The sequence below is a fragment of the Perca flavescens genome, chromosome 18, assembly GCF_004354835.1.
Source record: "Perca flavescens isolate YP-PL-M2 chromosome 18, PFLA_1.0, whole genome shotgun sequence".
Taxonomy (NCBI): domain Eukaryota; kingdom Metazoa; phylum Chordata; class Actinopteri; order Perciformes; family Percidae; genus Perca; species Perca flavescens.
The window spans coordinates 3,533,323-3,550,115 of record NC_041348.1 but is presented as its reverse complement, the minus strand read 5'-3'; the positions used below and the strand labels follow the sequence as shown (position 1 = coordinate 3,550,115).

At 42.1% G+C, this 16,793-nt stretch overlaps 1 protein-coding gene across 2 annotated transcripts in view; it reads right to left on the bottom strand.

Annotated features, from left to right (window-relative positions):
• Positions 1-1,695: 1,695 nt before the first annotated feature.
• Positions 1,696-16,793, bottom strand: part of elp3 (elongator acetyltransferase complex subunit 3) — a 43,903-nt gene continuing 28,805 nt past the window's right edge. The window contains exons 10-15 of one of the 2 annotated variants that reach the window (XM_028605712.1): positions 12,152-12,345; positions 10,147-10,237; positions 7,685-7,750; positions 6,558-6,785; positions 6,245-6,326; positions 1,696-2,615 (exon numbers count right to left, since the gene is read on the bottom strand). In XM_028605712.1, coding sequence (XP_028461513.1) covers positions 2,524-2,615; positions 6,245-6,326; positions 6,558-6,785; positions 7,685-7,750; positions 10,147-10,237; positions 12,152-12,345 — 753 coding nt within the window. In that variant the 3' untranslated portion in view covers positions 1,696-2,523. The remainder of the gene's footprint in view (positions 2,616-6,244; positions 6,327-6,557; positions 6,786-7,684; positions 7,751-10,146; positions 10,238-12,151; positions 12,346-16,793) is intronic. The other variant, XM_028605713.1, reaches the window with a different exon arrangement.

Genomic DNA, 16,793 nt, shown 5'->3' with positions numbered 1-16,793 from the left:
TAATCTATATCTATAACCTCCAGTTTAACTGCCACAAGTTGTTCTTCTTGTAATGAAGATTTCATCGAGGAAAAACACGCCGTATTGTTGTATTTTCACTGCATTTTTAATTTAATTAATTTTAATATAAAAATAGTAATGATTAATCGATAGTTAATTCTCCCGACAGTTGACTAAGAAAATTTAAATCGAATGTCCATCCCTAGTCAGAACCCGCACATCCAGGTTCAGAGACAGCTTTTTCTCCACAGCCATCACAACTCTAAACATTCAATTACAGAAATAGGACTTCCTCATGCGAAATGATTATCTTGCCTGTTTTGCACTGCGTTAGCCCTTTTCCAGTACGGTGATCTTTTAAAAAAAATATATTTTTTGGTGTGAGAGTACGGTGTGAGTAAGTATATGAACGTATACTACTATGCACTAGAAGCACCTGTCCCATTATGTGTATGTGAGGGTATGGTGTGTGCGTATGAATGTATACTTCTAGGCACCAGAAGGACTTGGCACTTACATTGACCGTGTTATGACACGATTATGTCGGTACTGTCAAGTAAAGGGTTACCTATTATTTTAATAGCTTAGTATTCTAGGGACTTAAAAAAGGTATGTATACAAGCTTTAGGCTGCCCTTTAGGCCCAGTTTAACATGCAACTTCTTTTATACTACATATGTAGGAGGGGGTCCCTGCTCCATCTCTCTTTTAGTTAAGGGGTCCTTAGCTTAAAAACGTTGAAAGACCCCTGGGATATTGCATACATTTAGGGAAGAGTAGAATATATACACATCTAGATTCCTTTTCTTTTCTTTTACTTTTACTTTTTGTAGACAAGTCCTGTAACCTTCACTTCAGTAGAGTTTAACTGAACTTGCTTGCTCATGTTGCAGCGAAGATTAGACCAAACTCTTCCTCCTCTACAGGACAAATCAGCTCGGCACAGACTCAGCGAGGGGGGTGGGGGGTAGGGTCCTTTCACATTTCACAGCTGATAGCGAGTGTGAGCAAGCGTAGAGAAAAAGGCCGAATGTGGCATTCCTCAATGCGTCAGGACTGCAGCAGCCGCACCACCACACAGACACACACACACACACACACACACACACACACACACACACACACACACACACACACACACACACACAGACACGACACAGCGGCAGCATCCAGGAAATTACGCACGGCCGTTGGGCTTCAGTCACCCCGCGTGGTTGAGATCTATATGAGACTTAGGTTGCCACAGGAGCCTTTTATTGGGCTTTATTGCTAGATGCTTTTTCAAACGACAATGCCTTTCCAGTAACGGAGCATTCAGTCAGCGTTCAATAGACGGGTAACTGATGGAGATGTAATTGGAAAGGCTGTGTCAAACGAGCCAGTAAAACGCTCTCATAGGGCAATCACTGGGGGGGGGGAATCTCCCGCAAGGGCAGGCACCCTTGACATTGGGGAACACATTATAGGAGCCACTCTGACGATGTGACCTTTCCTTTTGGCTATTCTCTCATTTAGGTGTAACTGTCAAAATGGCTTTCTACAGCGAGAACTTTTCTCATGAAGCAGAACGTTAACAGTACCTGAAATATACTTTATTCCTTGAGGAAAAAAGAAAAAATGGTCAAGTGATGCGTTCAACATCTGGAATTTACCAGAATACGTGAAGCCCAAGAAAGCATGAGAGAAACACAAGTAATAGGATTAACTGTGGGGCTTTATAAAAAGCAATTTATGTAACGCTAATATTCAATTTCCTGCCCTATAAATCGAAATTGCACAATTACACAACGGCTGCCCAGCGAGGACACTTTCCACAGTTTATTCATCCACTGCCAGCCGTTAATGAACGCTTGACTCATAATGGGTTTTCTATTTAATTGCGACACAAACATGATTAACTCAAACCGTGACGCTAAACAGGTTTCTTATCCTAGACGAGCACACACAAAAAGGAATGGCCAGGCATTTACATTTTTCTTTACCAGACACAAATGTCTCAGCAGGATTGTTCTCATTTCTTGTCAAACTGACTCCAAACTGCTGAAACAGAGTTCATTGACAAGGCACTGGTGGTACCCATTTGTTTCTTTAAGTACCAGTTTAGGAAATGGAGCAGATTCAAATTGGACTTTTCTTTGACATGTGGTGATTCAAAAAAAATGTTTGCATCTCGAAATGAACTCAAAGCTTCGTCCACAAGATGTTCCGGCTTTATCCCGAATAACGTTACTTTATTCCTTACACGCTCTTACACCGTCCCCTTATCTTCAAAATAAAAAAAATAAAAAGCGGAGGAGATGCAAAAGCATTTCCTGGTGTGTACCAGATAAAAAAAAAGCAGCAGAGACTGGCAGAGAAACCCAACCATTATCTCCTCTGATGCTGATGAAGAAAACGGAACACGTTTCACTAAACATGCTGCAGCAATCATTTCCCGACCATGATGTCTTGATAAATACAATAATGTGTGTGTATGTGCGTCTGTATCCACTGTCCAGATAAAAAAAAAAGAAATTGTCCAGGTTCAGTCCATTCCAGGTCCGTAGAGGTCCTTCACCATATACGGTCCCTCCAACTCATAGCCCATCTTTCTGTAGTAGTTCCTTGTTCCCACACCTGCAAAAACACACCAGAGGGAAACAACATGGTGCTCAGATCAGGGGACCCACAGAAATGAAACAGCCACCTTGGGTAAAAAAAAAAAAAAAAAAAAAGTCTTATATGTTAATGATCCTTGTGGAAAACCTCAGCCGTCTTATTGTTATCAAGCCAATTTTAGCTTATTACAGATATATCTGTATTGGTGTATATTTCAGCTGGAAAGTCGGAAGAAATTGTTTGACATGTTTAAAGGTCCCATGACATTCTGCTTTTTGGAAGCTTTTATATAGGCCTTAGTGGTCCCCTAATACTGTATCTGAAGTCTCTTTTATATAGACCTTAGTGGTCCCCTAATACTGTATCTGAAGTCTCTTTTATATAGACCTTAGTGGTCCCCTAATACTGTATCTGAAGTCTCTTTTATATAGACCTTAGTGGTCCCCTAATACTGTATCTGAAGTCTCTTTTATATAGACCTTAGTGGTCCCCTAATACTGTATCTGAAGTCTCTTTTATATAGACCTTAGTGGTCCCCTAATACTGTATCTGAAGTCTCTTTTATATAGACCTTAGTGGTCCCCTAAAACTGTATCTGAAGTCTCTTTTATATAGGCCTTAGTGGTCCCCTAAAACTGTATCTGAAGTCTCTTTTATATAGATCTTAGTGGTCCCCTAATACTGTATCTGAAGTCTCTTTTATAAAGGCCTTAGTGGTCCCCTAATACTGTATCTGAAGTCTCTTTTATATAGGCCTTAGTGGTCCCCTAATACTGTATCTGAAGTCTCTTTTATATAGACCTTAGTGGTCCCCTAATACTGTATCTGAAGTCTCTTTTATATAGACCTTAGTGGTCCCCTAATACTGTATCTGAAGTCTCTTTTATATAGACCTTAGTGGTCCCCTAATACTGTATCTGAAGTCTCTTTTATATAGACCTTAGTGGTCCCCTAATACTGTATCTGAAGTCTCTTTTATATAGACCTTAGTGGTCCCCTAATACTGTATCTGAAGTCTCTTTTATATAGACCTTAGTGGTCCCCTAATACTGTATCTGAAGTCTCTTTTATATAGACCTTAGTGGTCCCCTAATACTGTATCTGAAGTCTATTTTATATAGACCTTAGTGGTCCCCTAATACTGTATCTGAAGTCTCTTTTATATAGACCTTAGTGGTCCCCTAATACTGTATCTGAAGTCTCTTTTATATAGACCTTAGTGGTCCCCTAATACTGTATCTGAAGTCTCTTTCCCGAAAATTCAGCCTTGGTGCAGAACTACAGCCACTAGAGCCAGTCCCACAATGAGCTTTCCTTATGTTATTTTCCGTATGTGCCATTTCTGTGTCTGTAGCTTAAATCGGCCCATCTGAGCTTTCATTTTCTCAGAGGCAGAGCAGGATACCCAGGGCTCAGTTTACACCTATCACCATTTCTAGCCGCTGGGGGACCATAGGCAGGCTGGGGGAACTCACATTAATGTTAAAAAAAACCCTCATAAAGTGAAATTTTCATGCCATGGGACCTTTAAATCACAAAAACATAGTCGCTATTACAGTTTGTTCACCAGAGATCACTTTCAAGTTTATTCGTCAACGTACAGTAAATATCCATTCACTACATCTACTGGCACTTCATTCTTTAAAAGGTCCCATATTATGCTCACTTTCAGGTTCGTACTTGTATTTTGGTTTTAACGTGTTTAAATGTTTTTTTTTCTTTCACATACTGTTTTTCACGTCTGAATATACCTGTATTTGCCCTCTGTCTGAAACGCTCCGTTTTAGCGCCCGTCTCTTTAAGATTGACACTGATCTAAAAACGAAGGAGTGATCCTTACAGTATCGGTTATCCACAGCTGATTGATACCGTATGAAAAGCTTCTCCTTCAGTTCATTAAACCCGTGCAGCCATCTGAAGGCAGCAGGACACATGTTGACAAATCCCCAGCCTCTGATTGGAGACGAGCGGCGCCAGAGCGCAGCGCCATTGCGCACGGCCGCCCGCTGTGTTTACCTTCATTAAGTCATGTGCGAATGACACCGGGCTGCTTCAACAGGACTACATATATACACGCATATACACACACACGCGGGTGTGTTATAAGTGGGTACTCTGCTGGTTTATGTGGGAGCAGTCCCATTACCAGGGCTCATTAATCCTCTGTAGCAGAGCTTCCTTTCAAACTTATTTTAGCAAAAGTGGGGTTTCATGTGTTATTACTGGGCAAATGCTGCCGTATCACATCAAATACGATATTATGATGTAACCATTTTAAAATGTAATATGCGGCAGCATTACAATGATGCAATCATGAAAACAGCTTCACCAAAACAACAAATAACAAGTTTATAGTTTTTCATTATTTGCTTCTATGATGATAAGTACTAGCTGCTTAAAATAAACCTGCCAAAGAGCACAAAACAAAGAACACTCATTTAGGCCGGATATCCGTTGCCTTTGGGCTTCCTTTGTGTTGGCATTGTAAACTCTGGTGGATTTGTGAGGACTATGGTTAACTGCTCCTCAGATCTCTGCAGGGTAAATCCAGACAGCTAGCTAGACTATCTGTCCAATCGGAGTTTTCTGTTGCACGACTAAAACTACTTTTGAACGTAAACATGTTCCACCAAAACAAGTTCCTTCCCGAGGCTATTTTGCCGCGGCACCGTGGCTCTGCTTAGCGGCGCCCAAGACGATTGTGATCGTTTTAAAGAAACGCCAATAAACCAGAGCACGTTTTTCTCCCATCCCGGAAAGCTGGGTGGACTAGCCAGACCCTCCTCCGCAGCGCTGTGGCAGTAGGTCTGGCAATGCGAGACTAGGGGAAATTTTTGTGTGAGTGTGTTTGTGTGTTGGGAGATTTAAGGATTTTGAGTGCATAGCTTTGTTGGTGTGGGGTGGGGGGGGGGCATTTTTATTGTGTTAATGGACTATGGGCGGAAAATAGCACTTGTGCTACAACCTGGCACAATGCATCTCTCCTTGTTTTTATACAAGGTTAATGTTAACTTGTGCATTGTCCCTGTTTTAAATAAAATGAATCTGAAATGCAACGCTACCAAGCCCCGGCCAAGCAGACCAATCACAGTTGTTGCGGGTCTGCGTTGCCGCGACGTGTAGTTCCATTTTTTGAGAGGTGCACGTCAGGCTACGCCGCGGGGTCCGTATTTCCACGTACCCACGGCGTTGATTTAACGCAGAAGCATAAACTGGCTTTAACTGTAGGCCGACATTACCACCTGCTGTGTCAACTAGCGTCACGTGCAATGATGCTTCTTTGGCCTCAAACGTCACCAGAGAGCAGCGCAGGTATTTAAGGAGACAAGCGTGCGTGATGTGGACACCCGCCTTCAAAGGGGGGGTGTTTTTAAAATCCACTTTCAAACACACGGTGCTTTACAAGGGCTTACCCACATCCCTTTGGCCGTAAAGCACCCCTGTGTGTTTTCTGTGGTTTTGAGTTACATTTTGGTGCAGGTTGTGCCTTGCTTTGTCAACAGATGTCAGACAAGCACCGCGGTGCGCTCCGTTGGCGCCAAAATCCATATTGCTATTTGCTCTGGTAGATACCGGTCGTTTAGGGTTTCATAAGGTGAGGATAGGATAAATGATGCTCTTCTGTGCTACGCCGTTTGGTTCCTTACCTGAGATAACGGCCAATTTGCTAGAGCCGTGTTCATCTCTGGCAATTTTCTCTGCCTCCTCCATCAGCATCATGCCAAAGCCCTAAGCATGAGGGAGGGGGAGGGGAACAGGAACAGATTGTTGGGGTTAATCTCAGTCTTGAACTTTTTCTGCACTCATGTTGGCCAAAGTAAAATACAGGCCAGGAGTGATGTCTTTACAGAAGTCGGAGAAAAACCATCAAGACTCACAGCTGGACAAAAGAAATCCGAGTGTTTGTGTGTGTTTATCTACTTTGTACGTGGAGTCTGTGCGTGTCGTGAGTGTAGCCACCTGATGCTGGAACTTGCTGGGGTCCCGGCTGCTGACGGGGACGACGCTGCCGTAGACGTGCAGCTCGCGGACGATGGACACGCCTCCTTTCAGCTCCGGGCGGAAGGACTGCTGGGAGCAGCGGCGCAGACGCAGCAGGCCAATCAGGATGTCCTGCTCGGGATCCTCGTAGGAGAGGAAAGTCTCCCAGCCGCCGTTAGCCACATAGTCCCTCCGCACCAGCTCCACCTGAACACACACACACACACACACACACACACACACACACACACACACACACACACACACACACACACACACACACACACACACACACACACACACACACACACACACACACACACACACACACACACACACACACACACACACACACACACACACACACACACACACACACACACACACACACACACACACCTCAAGGCCTGCGAGCCAAATCCGGTCCCTCGCAGATTTTGATCCGTCCCGCATATCAATTTAGGTTCATGATACATTTTGTTGCTTTATCTGTAGTTTTTCTCAGCATTTTTGCCACTTTGTCAGACGTTTTTTGTCAAAAACAATTCCGTTTTTTCCCCCGATGTTTTTCTGTTGCTTTTTTCTTTGATGGCTAAGTTACATTTTTTGGGGGCTTTATGTCGACCAAGCTGTAAGTGAGTAGACTATATGAGACATGCAAATAATACAAAAGAATTTTCGATTAAATAAAGCATGTCAATAAAATGTACGTGTCTGGCCCTTGATGGGATTCTTCTTTTCCAGTGTGGCCCTCTGGGAAGTTGAGTTTGACACCCCTGCTCTAAAAGTATAGAGTATGGAAAAATGCCTCGTCATTCAATACCTAATTTCAACACCTAAGGAGTAGATCTCATCAAAATCTGTCAGCTGTAATCCAATAAGCTTCTACCAAGATCCAATAAAGCTGCTGATTGGCGGTCTAACGTTACACGTCGTGGAGGCAGGCAGGAAAAACTACGTTACGCACAGACGTAGTAGGAGCTCAAAAATTAATTCAATTTGTGCTGTAATGTTGTCATTTATTTTTGTTTTATGAAATTGGTATCCCAAAAATCGTTTAGGATATAAAAGCGAATGCGCTTCATCTGCAGGATGCTGTCCATTACCTGATACGGTCGAACTTTGTGGTGGATCTCCTGAATGCCCACTTCTCTCGTTCTCACGTCTCGACACTGCACACAGAGAAAAAACATTCAAATGGGTCAACCCAATTTCGAAACTCAAACTCTTTGGACCGTGAAACACCTCTCAATGTTGTAGTTTACATTGTGAGAGGCGGGGGCCGCCATTCCTGCCTTCCAAATTGCCTTCACGTGCCCAAGGGATTCACAGGAAATGATGCATTTGAACCCAGCATTACAGTTTGGAATTATCATACCTGCAAACTCAGAAGGGCTGAAAAAGGGGACACTTTTTTTATTCCACACTTTGAATGCAGCACGAGGCACGTTCCTCAGTGAAATACAGACAAACTTTTACACCGTTTAGCTGTCAGCATTTTTAACCGTGTTTACTCCAGCTGCTAGCTAATGGTAGGCTAACGTTAAAGTTTAGGGTTAACCAGCGTTTTTTTTTTTTTATAACTCTGCAAACCCTTGGTGTTCTCTCAATGAGCTTCATGAGGTAGTCACCTGAAATGGTTTTCACTTCACAGGTGGGCCTTGTCAGGGTTAATTAGTGGAATTATTTCCCTTATTAATAAAAAAGCAAAGGGTGGCTACTTTGAAGAATCTAAAATGTAAGACATGTTTTCAGTTATTTCACACTTTTTGTTAAATACATAATTCCATGTGTTCATTCACAGTTTTGATGTCTTCAGTGAGAATCTACAATGTAAATGAAAATAAATTTTAAAAAAACGCATTGAATGAGAAGGTGTGTCCAAACTTTTGGCCTGTACTGTATACATAGAAAATACAGAAAGTAATTGATAGAAAGAACAATAATGGCCAAGAGTAAGACCAGGGATTTATTTGCTCGGCCTACCTAACCGATAAGACTCTTATCGGTCGTGACTATTCGTCGTTTTCAAAAGGTCTCAGTTTGTGCCCGTCCAGACGTCAAAGCAACCCCGGAATTTTCAAATCAAAACGGGGGCAGCAGTGCATTTCCAAACATCTCCGTTTTAGGGGCTCGGAAATGCAGAAGTATCAACGCGAGGCATAAACCAAGCAAAAGAGAATCACTTTTAAACCAAAACGTAGTAGTCAAGATGTAAGGTACTGTCCATGCTAGCCCAACATTCCCTACTGCCATTGCTTCACATTAAAAGCACTCAACTGGAAAACAAACAAACAAAATAAAACATTTTATTTACTTTTATTGTGACGCAGTTACAGAAAACACAATGCGCTTGTCACTGAGATTAGCGCTGACACTGAACGTTCATCAATTTAATATATGTACAATATTCTGGCCCTTTTTTGACAGTAGATGAGTTTGAAATATGTGAGCCACATTGAGCTGTTGGAGCGGTGCAGCCCCTTTACCTGCAGCTCTTTATCTAACATAATTAAAACAATGCTGCACTGTACACAGATACACCAGTTGCTCCTCTGTTGTATTTCAGAAAGTTTAGCTGCTCAAGGAGTATTTGCCTTAGAATTTTCCGAACCTGTAGTGATACACCGCACCTGCCGTTACCACGTAAACTATGGGTGCCTCAAAATCAACCAGAACTGAAATTGTAAAGATTATTCCTTTTAAAAAAGGCTTTTAGTTCCATGGATGGACTACATTTTCTTTACACAGACAGGTTCCTACTCTGCATAAGTTGCATCACGATGCAAGCCGGTTGGGAAAGTTTTGACAAACTCAGTGGGAAACTAGGTTGAATAATTTAAAATTGGCACAAGATAACAGTCTGGTAAAAATGAATGTGTGATATGGGACATAAAATGTGCCACATCTCTGAGCCAGTGGCTGCCACCAATCTGTCTGTACAAAAACAAAAGGATCAGCTTGTAAAAAGAGATTTTGCAAGTGATCACGTTGTCTTGAATAATGATGAGATACCAAAAAAGAAAATGAGGTAAAGAGGACAAAGTGGAGCCAAGCAAAAAGTTTTACTAGAGGGGATGGTAGGAAAAGAGCTAAAAGTTGCCACTGATTTTAGTGTGGTCTTATTTCAGTCGATAAACAGAAACTAACCGAAGCTTACAGGAGGCTCTTTACCCCATAGGGGTTTTCTGATGAACAGTTTTGAGGTAAGGGGTCTTCTGCTTCATGCGTTGTGCTGGTAAGGAGGCCCTCTCCCTGGTGTTTTCAGACTGGATCAACTTCTACCGAAGTTGTCATCTATTTTATATCTACTTTCCAACATAAATTCAATAAATGTCGGTGGGTGTGGAAGGAGAGTGCTCCAATTTTACGCTCCGACAGTTCTAAACTATACTCGGTCGGCAGGTTTTTTAATCTGTCATCTTGCGTAGCTAATTATTCTGACAGTAAGAGTTCTGTGGTACCCGTTTGGATCCCATCCCAGCCGGATAGGTCTATTGACTTCCTCACTCAAAATAAGCTGACAGGGTGTCTTTAAGTTTAATACGAGAGGCCCTTTGAGTCTCACCTCAGTGCCCATGTCTTTCATCCTGGCCAGGGCCAACTCTCTCAGGTTGCCGTGCTCCACTCCGGAGCTCACCAGTGGCATGGGGATGTCCCTGATAGGGGGTACAAAAGCACGGACGTGTCATACATGAAATGACAGAAGAATGCTTTTAAAATGGGATGTAACATATGCAACTATATAAAAATAAATCTATACCTTGTGGGCTGTATTTGCAAAATCTTTTAGGTATAAAAGCAGCTTCTAAATGGCGGAGTTAGGAAAACATACTGTGTGTCAGAACGGAAAGCTATAGTGTGTAGTTTCTGTCTCCCCCATGAGGAATTCTAAGGAATGAGAAAAACACTGTTGGCGCGTCCACATGATACAAGCCTTCCGTGAGCGCGCACCGCCCCTCCCCCCCTCCTTCACGCAATTACTAGTAGCCATGGAGGACATGGAGAATTAAAAAAACATGATGGACTCTTCAGAAGAGGTGATTATCTTCACTCGAGCTTCTGCGCGGGGAAAGTCACCGGACGCCACAATCTTCTGAACATAATCATACTGAGAAATCCAGAGAGAGTTGTGTGGAGCTAATAGTCTTAATTAACTTTGTAGCAACTCATTTGGCAATGGCTCCAGACTAACTTTTTTTACTATGAGCACAGTGGCCCCCAACTGAAAATTTTAGGGGCACAAACAGAAAATGTAGGGGCACACACCGTAAATCAACATGCTAACCAAATATTCACATTTCTACTAATTTCCACTGTATTACTAATAAATACTTTGATAATAGATGCAGAAATTACAATGTGCTGTTTCAAATTCAGTGTCACTTTTGAAGATGCAACATATAAGGTAAACTGACAGCCCCATCGCTGTCATGACAGTAAAAGTGACAGTGGCTTTGACCAACTGCCACTTTGCTTGTTTGAAAGCCATGATGTATCTCTCTCATGGGTGGGCCAAATTCTCTGGGTGGGCAAAGCAGAGAAAGGGGAGGTAACCTTTACCCCTTATGACCTCATAAGGGGAAGATTCCAGATCGGCCCGTCTGAGCTTTCATTTTCTCAAAGGCAGAGCAGGATACCCAGGGCTCGGTTTACACCTATCACCATTTCTAGCCACTGGGGGACCATAGGCAGGCTGGGGGAACTCATATTAATGTTAAAAAACCTCATGAAGTGAAATTTTCATGCCAATTTTCATCACCTTTAACAATGACCCATCAGAGATGAACATGAACCAGTCAAAGTTTCTTAACATGGATGACCTGATCCTGGATAGCAAAACATGGGATTTTCAGATCATTCTGACCTAGATTAAACTTTTTTTGAACAACTGGGCCCAGAGGACTCCTGTCACTAAAACCCACTAACACACGTCAACATCTGGCTTTTGTCTTTAGTGGGAAAGGTTACAATCGGCATTCACTGCCGGGACACACGACTCTGCAGTAGGCATAGGCATTTATCGACTGCAGCTCCAATCGGCGTGGTGGACGTGCAAATTTAGGCCCCAAAACTTCTTGGTTAGGTTCAGGAAAAGTGGAAAGACGAACCAAGACGGCTTTTGATAGTTTAATTTTGTTTCGGTCGACTTTGAATGTTTTGTGTTTTACGATGCTAAAATGACTGTTTATTTACATAGAGTCTGGTAGGTTTTGAGATAGTCATTTCGGTAAAGGTTTTTACATTAAAAAAAGGATCTTACTCTTTAACAGAAAGGGCGAACTCTGTAGGGATCCTTTCCATAATGTTGTCAGACACTTAGAATAATAAACATGTTGCAAAACAAGCACTTTTAGTGCACGTAAATTGATGGTGCGCAATTGCCCATCAACATTGCATTGTAGCTTTTTTCGCTGATTGCCGAATGCAGCGATCTTGCCTAATACTGGACCACTGTCAAAGACAGTTGTTCCCATCAGTCACTTAGACACAAAAACATTGGAAAATAGTAGCCTTTTAATCTACAGTCATTTGTGTCCAACCGTCACCATCAGGCCCGTTCATTGGCTCACCTCTGCACCCGGTAGACTCGTGTCCAGGGCGGCACCAGCGCCAGGATCCGGGCCACCAGGTCCACCAGGGCACTGGGTGTGTAGCTCTTGTAGCGGCCCGTCTTCCACAGCTCATACAGACCTGTGCCTCGGATCACCAGTGTTGGGTACAGCTTCAGACCATCGGGCCTGAACGCTGGATTCTCAAAGAACTCCTGCAAGAAACACATAACAGCAGATCTGTGTAAAAGTATTCAATTTGTAAATCAGACGGCATTTCTCAGGCATCCACGCTTTGCCTGGATATGTTACAGGATGAACGAAAATTCACCAACTCTCTCTGATTATTGTTCTGGAAGGGCATTTCTGAAATAACCTGAAATTAATTTAACACACTTAAGTATTTTAACATGAAGAACAACAATGAAACATTTATTTGACATCATTTTTTTTTTTAACCACACTTTATATACCGACATTATTGCCATATCTGCAATGTTAAATTTGACTGTCATGCTAGCAAATAAACATTTGCTTTCTTTAAATTGTCAAACGGGGGAAAAAGGATGAAGAGAAAGGAATTAAAGGTGGTTAAAAAAAGTTCATTCATGTGCTTATACGACCAGACAGCAAAGAAGAATAGTGTATTTAAAAAAAGGGTCCATTTGCAAAAGGCACTGACTCCTAAATGTAGAAGCACAAATCCATTGATCCGAAGCAGATATCAAAGAGACCGCACAATAGTGCTCAGTTATTCAATTCAAGGAAATGTTGGGTGTCTGGTGTAGTGCGGTGAAGGGAATCTGCATCATTTCCAGTCATTCTCCTCCCCTCTCTACAGACCATCATGATCAGAACCGTGAAGATCTGGAAATCGAGGCACATTCTCCAAAATAGGCCGCATTATCGGTATCTCATAATCTCTCGCTCGTCACAGCTCATAATCACACGGGGACACGTCCCACGTGGCCCTGCACTAAACCTAAAGGGGGGGGGGAGGGAGGGAAAGGGAAGGAGGGGCGTGCAATCTGACAAATAACTATGCTTCGATACCAAAAACGGAGAGTAGTAACTATTTTTGGGTTAATTCTGTGCCTGCTACCATTTTAGATCACATATCAGAGCTCCTGTTGGTCGATGTAGAGGAACCCTGTTAAGGATGTCCCCCCACTCCCCCCCGGGGGACAGGGAGCATCTGTATACAGGAGATAAGTGAGAGAGGATCTCAGGCTGTGAGGAAGTTGTAATCGAATTTCATTATCAGGACAGCCATGATAAAACCAAGGCTTTCGCCTGCTGCAGCTGCTGCCCTCTGCAGCTCCTATACTGCTCTGTGATCCACGCTGACAATACATTCAAGAACGATAATGGCTGAAAAGGAAGCATGTTTGAATGAATGCAAACCCAAAATAAAACTAGAACTGCAAGCAGTTGTGACGGGGTCCCAAGCTTCTCCGGCGCATGCCGCCCCCTGCGTCGTTTCTGCGAAAGCGTCTATATCCACGACGTTGCGCTTCCAGGAATGCTAGAATGCGGTCGGAAATTCTGCCGGATGTCAGTCTTTTCAGCCGGATGTCCGTTACCTTCCGCTTTCTTTGCGTTGGCGTTCTAAACGCCGGTGGATTCACGAGGACTATGGTTAACTGCTCCTCAGATCTCTGCAGGGTAAATCCAGACAGCTAGCTAGACTATCTGTCAATCTGAGTTTTTTTGTTGCACGACTAAAACAATTTTTGAACGTACACGTTCCACCAAAACAAGTTCCTTCACAAGGCTATTTTGCAGCGGCACCGTGGCTCCACTCAGTGCTTAGCGCCGCCTATGGTGATTGTGATTGGTTTAAAGAAATGCCAATAAACCAGAGCACGTTTTTCTCCCATCCCGGAATGTTGTGTGTACGAGCCAGACCCTCCCCCGCAGCGCTGTGGAGGAAGGTTTGGCTATGCGAGACTAGCGAAAGCGGATCCCAAAGCGCAACGGCGGCAAGGTAAACGTCAGGAAATATCGCAAACACCTGATCTCCAAGGCCTGTATTAAATTGCAACTGCAAATTTCCCATTTACATTCGTTTAGTTATAGGCCCAAATGCGTCTACCTTGATTATAGAGCCTCCCAATGGCAGATCTTCGCCAAGTTCTGTACAGAGCCTTGGAGTGGCATGACAAACAAGAATCTCGAGTATTGCGTTGATATCATTTAATTTGGCTGAGATATACTAAAGTTGTTTTTATAGCTAGCTAAACAAAATTTGTTCATACGCAACTTTCGCATTTTTGAACGGAGCTAAAGTCTTTCGATAACTTTATCAGCTCCAGCTGGAGATGCTACGTGCCAGGTTTCATGCAGATCAGACGCACGGCCTAGGAGGAGTTCAAAAAAAGTAGGTTTACGTCATATCGCTATTTTACGGTGATAAGTCTAGGAGGAAATGGGCGAGGCCTACCGCATGTGATGCAGCTTTCATTTCATTTTTCAATGAAAAACCTTATATTCACTTATATTTCTTATATAGGACTTTAAGAAAAATATAGAATTTCACCAGATTGATCTCTTAATCAGATTTATTTGGGTTTATATCAAAAAGAAGAAAAATTTAACAATTTAAAACGTTGGAAAAAGCTAAAACAATCTTAAATTAATAATCTTGTAATACATTTCAGTCCTCTAATAATAATTCCACTGGGATTTGCTTTGTAATTTGTTGGACAAAGAGGTTATTCTTAGCTTTTAAAAATCGTACATATTAGAGTTGTGCCCCACCATGCACAGTTTAGGCTGTAGTGACACTTATCAACGGAAAAATAAAAAAGAATATTTAATGCGATTACAATTGGGGTTCCCATCTCCCTCGGCTTTGGACCCCTAATTAAGAGATCCCCGTTTCCTTAAGATGGCAACCAGCACTGAAGGGCTCTGTACTGAGAAGGCCTGAATGGAATTATTATTACCAATTTTCCATCCCTCCACTAAAACCTCAACTGCTATTTGCATCATACTTGCAGAATCCAGAGTCCTCATTCTCATTATATTGGGTACTGCAAGCAAACATTCATCCGTCCATTCATTCATTAGATGTTCCTGCTTAATCCTTGTAAAGGTCATGGGGCAGCCGTCATGTAGGACATTCACAATCGTGGCCGAAATTATCATCACAAACAAATTGCTCATTCTTGATATAACAAATATTTATCCAGATTTTTTAATCTATTCAACAAAAAAAATGTTTCCCTATGTGTCGATCTTGATGTGATTATACTGTAGCTTCAAAATTATTCTGATTGCTTATGCTTCGGTTTGAGAAACCCCTATACGGCCCAGTGAAAACTGGTTCAGTCTGTGTTCCCATTCGTTCTCAGTGTCCCTGGGTCAAATTCATTTTGCACCACCACTTCCAAATCCTACAAACTGGAGCTTTAAAGCTATAGTGCGTAGTTTCTGTCTCCCCCATGAGGAATTCTAAGTAATGACAACTAAACGGTCTGCGAATCCACATGATACAAGCCTTCCAAGATCACGCATTGCGCATAAAAAAAAAGTTAAAGCTTTAAATATTTTCACACAGACAGAAGATTGCCTTCTATTTCACGGTCACATTGTATTTCATAAGCTTAGAGAAAGTCCCGCACACTGACCATTACGCAAGCAATAATTCATTTAGAAAAATAAGTTTCGGTCTCAGACCTTCATCGGGTAAATTCACACATTCACCTCAACCACAGCCTTAACCCTTGTGTTGCCTTCCCGTCAACCTTGAAAAAAACACTTATTTTTTTGACACGTTTTTTTCACAGTTTGGTTTTGCTTTTTCCAACGTTTTTAATTGTAAAATTTTTCTTTTACACATGTTCAGCGCTTATTTCTACGTCCCATATTTTCTGATAAACAAAAATTGAAAAACGGGTCAATTTGACCCAAAGTCACCACTTAAATAGTTTGGTTGACGGACCAGGACCAATCAGGTCCGGCTCATTCATTCACAAAGTGGCCCTCCCATCACGGACTGTGAACAGGAAAAGGCAGAAGAAATGCCACTTAGTACATTTAGTACACTTAATCAGAGAGGACACAGTCCATTCAAAAGTGGATCATTACATCGGTTAAATGACATTGTAGCAGTCCATATGCACCTGTACAATGAACAGTTCCCGAGGATAAACTAATAAGGAAAAAAACATAAAATTAGGGACTTTCTCTAAGCTTTTGATCGGCTACTTTTGATCATATCCTACGCACCTGCCCGACAAAAGAGGTGTGCAAAAAAGCTTTCCTCCGTTGCACATTGTATTTCATTAAATGTGTTAAATGTGAAAATCTTAGGCCTAGTCCACATGAACGAGGCTATTCAAAAATCAGGCAACCAAAGCCAAACATGGACAACATTCACATAGAAGTAACAATATTTGGGGACACTGACACGACCATCTCCCATTTTAACTTGACATCCAAATACCCATCTGGCACACTCCCCTTTTTATGTGAAACACATTTAAATTAAGGCTAAAGGTTAAATGTACTGGTTATCTTTACATTCATTTTCATGCCAAAATGCATTATGTGTATCCTAGAGGCCCAACAATTATGTTAAATGGTTTACCTTCTTCATGAATCAAAAACACAATTTCTTTTTTATCATTGTTAATATTTTCATCCATATTCACTGCCA